This window comes from Dasypus novemcinctus, chromosome 5, assembly GCF_030445035.2.
Source record: "Dasypus novemcinctus isolate mDasNov1 chromosome 5, mDasNov1.1.hap2, whole genome shotgun sequence".
Taxonomy (NCBI): domain Eukaryota; kingdom Metazoa; phylum Chordata; class Mammalia; order Cingulata; family Dasypodidae; genus Dasypus; species Dasypus novemcinctus.
Window position 1 is genome coordinate 33,961,709 of NC_080677.1, and position 7,194 is coordinate 33,968,902.

Genomic DNA, 7,194 nt, shown 5'->3' on the forward strand with positions numbered 1-7,194 from the left:
TAATTACCAGCACCCCAAACTTACCTAATTAGAAACTCATTCATAATAAGTTAATGTATTAGCAAACAGAAACATCACAGTCTTCCCAGAATAAATTACACAACATTCCTTACATGCACATTTTAGATATACACTCTAATTAATATTAGTACTTAAAACATGTGGACTTGATTTCAGTGTAAAGGAGACATTCCTTAGTTTTTACACAGTATAAAAAGACCATGACTTCCCTTACTGTAGACACTGAGCACCAATATAATCTTAATTTTAGTTTCTCAGTAAAATGGAAATTATTTCATCAAAGCGATTCTTTTTACTGATGTTAGCCACTTCAGGCTTTTTAACATCAAACATCTTTTGTGCAAATGAATTAATGATGTCCAATCTTCACGATAAAGAAACTTACGATAAGTATTCTGAGGTAAGTTTTAAAAATCTACCTAATGTGACTAACATTAACTACCTAATATGTGTACTGAGTCTAATGAATTTGTAAAATGTAAAGAATAAGTTCGTTTGTGCTTTGTTTTTTGTCAAAATTCAGCCTTGCTATGACAATGTGTTCTTGTGACATTTACTGTTTAGCACAACAACATTCTAATAACAATTTAAGTAGATAGGATATACAGAGATACCTAGCTAGCCTAAGGTGCATGCATCATTTTCAATTGACTCAGAAGTACAGAGTTGCAATAAACAGTTAATGAAATTAGATCTTCTGGATATATTTCAGCTGGACATGAATTGTTTTTAAAAACAAAAATATATGACAGGGGAGTGGATAAGCTCAAGTGGTTGACCGCCTGCTTCCCATGCACAAGGTCCTAAGTTCAATCCCCAGTACCTCCTTAAAAAAAAAATTGCTAATTGCAATTGAAATAAAAAGAATACTTTTAAAAAATACATTTGTTTAAAATTATATATATGACAGTTATATTTTCCACTTAGCAATTACAAGCTAGTAAGTTTGTAATAAATCTTTATCTAAGTAAAATGCTTATCCCTAGATGAAGGCACTACACATTATTTTTTTTTCTTCTTTATGCTTTTCTATATTTTCCATATTTGCTGAAATTAGTATGTTTACCTTTACATTAAAAAACCAATCATTTAAAAATCTTTTGGGGGAGCAGATGTAGCCCAGTGGTTGATCACCTGCCTCCCATGTACAAGGTCTTGGGTTCAAGCCCTGGTGCCTTCTTCTAAAAAAAGTCTTTATAAGAACAAACTTAACTGGTAAAACCAAATCTAATTAAATGTTCACTGTATTTTAAGTAGTTCCTATGGAGTTGGTGCAGAACCCATAAACCAATGGGTTCTTTACTGAAGATGTAATTTATAGTCTAAGAACAATACAATTAGTTTCTTGAAAAATGCTTTTAGAGTAGAAATCAGAGTGTGAGAGGGCAAAAGAAAATTCAACGGGGCTGCCCACAAATGTAGCCCCAAACCTGGCTAGCATCTGTTTCCATGCATATACCACTTCAGCCTATCTAAAGAGGGGGGAAATAAGAGACATGGAGAGGGAGTATGTAAAGATATATAAAATATTTCAAAGCAACATGAATCAAAAAAACTGAAAGAGAGTAACTGCAATAAAATAAAAATTTGCCTTATTTCAACACTTCATTATGTTCCTGCTGCTTTAACACACTGCTATATTCACTATATATATTTTATTAATATTTTATAGTTGTCTTACAGTAGCCTAGGGACAGAGAAACTAGATTGCTTTGAGAAGGTTAATACAAATTATTTATTAAAAAATTCCACACATGAGAACACAAACTTTGTTTATAGCCTTAACAGTTCTGCAGATTAAATTCTGAATTTAAGTTAATTTGGGGCTGAAAACCATTGCTTTGAAAAATAAGGAAGTATTTTAGTGATCATTTCTATTTATAGCCTAGAGGAGATCCCAGTGAGGAAAAGGAACGAAGCCTCAATTTTGAAGAACTAAAAGATTGGGGACCAAAAACCGTCATTAAGATGAGCACACCCACCATCAACAAGATGCCACACTCAGCAGCCAATTTGCCACTGAGATTTGGGAGGGCCATGGAAGAAGAAAGGAGCACCGGGTCAATGGCTAAGTTACCACTAAGATTTGGAAGAAATATGGAAGGGAGCATCTCCAGTTGTGTTCCTAATCTTCCCCAAAGGTTTGGGAGAATGACCTCAGCCAAAAGTGTCACTAAGACACTGAAGGATTTGCTCCAACGATCCACAAATTCACCTTCTGCCAATGAGTTACTTCACTCCATGACCTACCAGTCCCATGAAATTCAGAATCCTGACCAAAAGCACCCAAGGTAAATACCTGAAAACATGCCAAAATGCATGGGCAGTTATATACAGCTGATCTGGAAACCTAAGATATGTTACCTCCTTTCAAAGTGAATTTCTAAAAACATGTTTCTTAGAGAAAGACAAAGACCAAGGGGAATATATAGCTGTACGTTGAGGAATGTGGAAAGCCAACCACAAACGTGGTTATAGATAGAAAGTAATGCCCAACCCACACATGGGCATTAATCTCATTACTCTAGAGTCACACATGGTGAGTCCATGCAAAGACAGGGCTGGGAATTTAAACCTCTGACATATTGTCTGGCATTTGACCTTGCAACATTGGAGGTCCCATATGAGAGAGAAGCCACAGGCTCCAGTCTCAATCAGCCAGGTCTCAAACTCGGAAGGGTTTTTTCCCCCAATTTTAACCAAGTTGTTCTCCTTCTGCATTTCGTTTTACAAATCTATCCTGATATAATAACTCTTTGTATTGATTAATTGTACTATGTACAACTCATAGTAAGAGATTCCATAAGAGATTCCAAAGAATTACTAAGCTACCTATTACTTTCTAGTAAAGAGTACAAGTAAAATGACATTTTGATACAAAATAGAACACAATGGTTTAGTTAAGACCTAGAGGAAGTAAGGTGGCAAGCTGTGTCACCTTATCAATAAGACCTCCTGGAACTACATCAGCTCTCCCTTTACTGCTTTATTTCTCTCCATAGTATTTATCCCCACCTAACATACCGTATATTTAGTGTCCATCCCCTCTACTAGAAATTCGGTCCTATTCATCCCACAGTTTGTGTTCACTGCCATATCCTCTGTGCCTAGAACTGTGCCTGGAACATAGTAGACAATCCATGTGTGGTAGAATGAATGAAATGACTTTAAGAGAGGCACTGATAAAGTCCCATGGAGATTCAGTAAAAACGAGGTTGTTTCTGCATGTGGGAAACTGGGGATGCTGTGTGAAGTGGGCTTTGAAGGGTGGCTCTATTTTGAACAGAGACTGCAGGGAGGAAAGAGAAAAGAGAAGAGTTCAAACAAAGGCACAAAGCAAGATGAGCCAAGAACACTGGAGTGAGAGCAAAGGGTGTGAGAAGAGGAGAGGAAAGGCTGGTAGAAGAGAGAGGGAGGGCAAAAGGGCAAGGACAAGGACTTTGGGCATTATTCACCAGGGAAAGAGAAACACTGAAGTTTCTGCTGAGGTCCTGAGATAGAGGTAGAATTTGGAAACTAGGTAGATGTTGGGAGTGGGGTGGCTGTGAGGGAGAGAGATCAGTCAACAGTAAATTTTTGAGTTGCAGCAGTCATTACAACTTCAGGACTCCACCTAAATCTCAGTCATTTCAAGAACAACATAATTCAACTCAAGTATAATTAGGCTATTAGGACCCTTGCCTGGATTTCTATGTGCTCTCACATGCTATTGTTCTGACTGATGGGAATATTTTGTACTGCTTACATTTTAGGAGACTGGGACTCAGGCAGATAGATGATGCAGAACTAAAACAAGAAAAATAAGAAATCTGGAGTCTATGCCTGAAGAAGATGTAAAGCTACAGCCTACAATCTGCAAACAGCTCTGTGGTGAAGATAGCAGCAAAGAGAGAGTTATTGCCCTCATTTGGTGTATTAGTTACAGAATTTTTTTTCCTTGTCAGTACAACTAATATCTTAAAAGTTATTTTAAAAATGATTTAAAGAATAATTGTAATGTAATTCCAAAATAGTTTTTTCTAAATAAAAAGAACATTGCAAATACATAAGAAACCGCTTGTGAGAGAGAGGGAAAGAGACACTGAAACTGCACAACTATTCAGTGCAAAAATAATGGACACAATTGCCTATGTGAAAAAATTAAATAGATGTGGAAAAGTAGCCTGACCAATATCATGATGAAAAGTAACCAATTTAACAGAATGATATGGTTGACAAATAAGTGCACAAGGATAACAAATCACTTATTAACACATGGTTATGCACCCATTTTTTCCATTGATAGAATGAAGTTTAAAACTTGACTTCTGTCTAAAATTGCAAAATAAAGAAAAATCTTAGATTTAGAGAGATAAAATAGTAGCTATTACTTTCCCTTGATCATCTCTTTTATTTATATTTGGAAGTTTGTCTTTTGGTGTGTCTCTTTTCTCCTCATTTAATATTAAAATTGTTGATTCGTAGAAAGTTAACCAGTCACTCTTAAACTAACAGTTTATAAGCACAGCACATCATAACATAAGTGCACAATGATTCGACTTTAGCCATAAGAATATGAAGTCCTTAATCAGATATAGCTGGTTTATTGAACAGCCTCAACTCCCACAGGATACAAATAGGAATGTCTATTTTTTCTCCCATCCTGCCCCCAGCTGTGCTGTGTTTCGTCTCCTTCCCCTGCTGGGTTGAGATCCCTTAATGATACCCTGGGCAGATTCCATAACTTCCTTGGTCAATTTTTGATATTAAAAAACTCAGTCACAGCCAGTGGAAGTGGCCAACCTCATATCCAATACAGTTTCCCTCCCCTTGGCTGGCTGGGCTGGTAGTTGGGGGGCCCTGAAATGGGCAGGGGCCAGCTCTGCTCTTCCTCTCCTCCTCCCCTTCCTCACCGCAGAGGTGGAGTGGTAGGCCTCTGGGAAAACATCTCCCTTCCCATCTCCTCCAGGGCTGTGGTTGGGCAAGGAGGGGATGGAGAGGGGGAATCTGGAATCACTACCTAATCCTCTGTATATAATGTTGCTGCTTCTACAGGTGAGTTATTCAGAAACCCTATAGGTACCTCCACCATTCCCAGTGGACCTGGGTGAGACTTAGCTCTTCCAACTACCCCCATCTGTATCCCCATAGCCTTTTTTTTTTCTTTTTTTTTTTTTAAGAAGCTTTAGATTACATAAAAGTTACATCAAAAATATAGGGGATTCCCATATACCTCACACCCTCACCCTCCCACACTTTCCCACAATAACAGCATCTTTCATTAGTGTGGTTCATTTGTTACTACTGATAGATAGATATCAAAGCACTGTGCCTAACCATGAACTATAGTTTACATTATAGTTTATACTTTGCCCCACACAATTTTATAGGTTTTAACAAAACGTATAATGGCCCGTAAACGTCATTGTAACGGCATGCCAAACATTCCAATGTCCCCAAAATGCCCCCATGTTACACCTATTCTTCCCTCTTCCTCCCCTCAGATATGAAGACCACTGCCTTTATATCAATGATACAAATTCTTCCATTGCTAGAATAATAATGTCTATAATAAAACAATACTGTAATCATAATATCTACTTTAGTCTATTGTTCATTCCCCAATCTTAAGAATTTTGGGTGATGGGCACTCTGCTTCTGATTGAGAGGGAGCTTAGATCCCATGGGGCAGATGGATGGACCGTCTTCATTGCAGTTGTATATACTGTTTTATTGGAATGAGCATTTTCCATCATCATTCTTTTGTTAGTTGTCCTGGGTAAATCCAACAAACTGGACAGATAGTGTTCCAACTTGCTGAAATTTAGGGCTCAACTGGCATATGAGCAGACCAAATACTTAAGTCTCTGGGACATATAATTAACAAGTGTAGTACTAATTATAGGTTCAAATAAAAGGGACAGAAGAGCCAAGCAGAGGGAAATGAGTCTAACTGTTACACCACGGAGCATAAATTGCAGAGTAAGGCCCACTGACAGGAAGGATGCTGAATTTCTGAGCTTGTCTGCCCTGTTTATAGTTCTCTAGAGCCCTCAGGATCCCTGCAATTTGAGGTATGGTTTACTGTGTCAGTCAGTGAGATCCTGCTGAGACATACATAAGTGTAACTTCTGGAATGACCTCCCAACTCACTTTGAAATCTCTTAGCCATAAAAACTCATTTATATTTAATATTTCCCCCTTTTGGTCAAGATCTTCTTCTAATGCATCATTAATTGGCTCTTGGAAATAATCCCTTGGTGCCAGGGAGTTTCATCCCCAAAATCATGTCCTACACCAGGGGGAAAGTAATGCGTTAATATGCCCATAGCCTCTCTCTTTTTTTTTTAAGATTTATTTTTATTTATTTCTCTCCTCTTCCCCCACCTTCCCCAGTTGTCTCTTCTCTGTGTCCATTTGCTGCGTGTTCTTTTTGTCCACTTCTGTTGTTGTCAGCAGCATGGGAATCTGTGTTTTTTTTTGTTGCGTCATCTTGTTGTGTCAGCTCTCCGTGTGTGTGTGGCGCCATTCTTGGGCAGGCTGCGCTTTTTTTTCACGCAGGGCAGCTCTCCTTACGGGGCGCACTCCTTGCGCGTGGGGCTCCCCTACGCGGGGGACACCCCTGTGTGGCAGGGCACTCCTTGCGCCCGTCAGCACTGTGCACGGGTCAGCTCCACATGGGTCAAGGAGGCCGGGGGTTTAAACTGCGGACCTCCCATATGGTAGACGTACGCCCTAACCACTGGGCCAAGTCTGCTTCCCCCCAATAGCCTCTTCTTTTTTTTAAGATTTATTTATTTATTTATGCCCCCCACCCCCGCCGTTTGTCTGTTCTCTGTGTCAATTTGCTGCATCGTCTTCTTTGTCTGCTTCTGTAGTTGTCAGCAGCACAGGAATCTGTGTTTCTTTTTGTTGCATCATCTTGTTGTGTCAGCTCTCCGTGTGTGCGGCACCATTCCTGGGCAGGCTGCACTTTCTTTCGCGCTGGGCAGCTCTCCTTACGGGTGTACTCCTTGCGCGTGGGGCTCCCCTACACGGGGGGACACCCCTGCATGGCAGGGCACTCCTTGCACACATCTAACCCCATAGCCTCTTATTGCCAGAAAGAAAGGTTCAGGCTGCCTACCTTCTCAGGGTCCTCTTGACCCACAGTCAATGCTGACAACCTTGTCATGTCAAGGGCGGGACTTCCGG

At 39.5% G+C, this 7,194-nt stretch overlaps 1 protein-coding gene across 1 annotated transcript; it reads left to right on the top strand.

Annotated features, from left to right (window-relative positions):
• Nucleotides 1-283: 283 nt before the first annotated feature.
• NPVF (neuropeptide VF precursor) lies at nucleotides 284-3,825 on the top strand. The gene is made up of 3 exons (XM_004447560.1): nucleotides 284-421; nucleotides 1,906-2,312; nucleotides 3,774-3,825. Exons 1-3 carry the CDS (start codon nucleotides 284-286, stop codon nucleotides 3,823-3,825), a joined length of 597 nt encoding a protein of 198 aa, XP_004447617.1.
• Nucleotides 3,826-7,194: the final 3,369 nt, after the last annotated feature.

Excerpts from the sequence above, each read along its gene's own strand:
- NPVF (XM_004447560.1), top strand. The coding sequence starts at position 284 with ATGGAAATTATTTCATCAAAGCGATTCTTTTTACTGATGTTAGCCACT. Across the intron at positions 422-1,905 it reads CTTACGATAAGTATTCTGAG|CCTAGAGGAGATCCCAGTGA; the intron begins GTAAGTTTTAAA and ends TTCTATTTATAG. Across the intron at positions 2,313-3,773 it reads CCTGACCAAAAGCACCCAAG|GAGACTGGGACTCAGGCAGA; the intron begins GTAAATACCTGA and ends CTTACATTTTAG.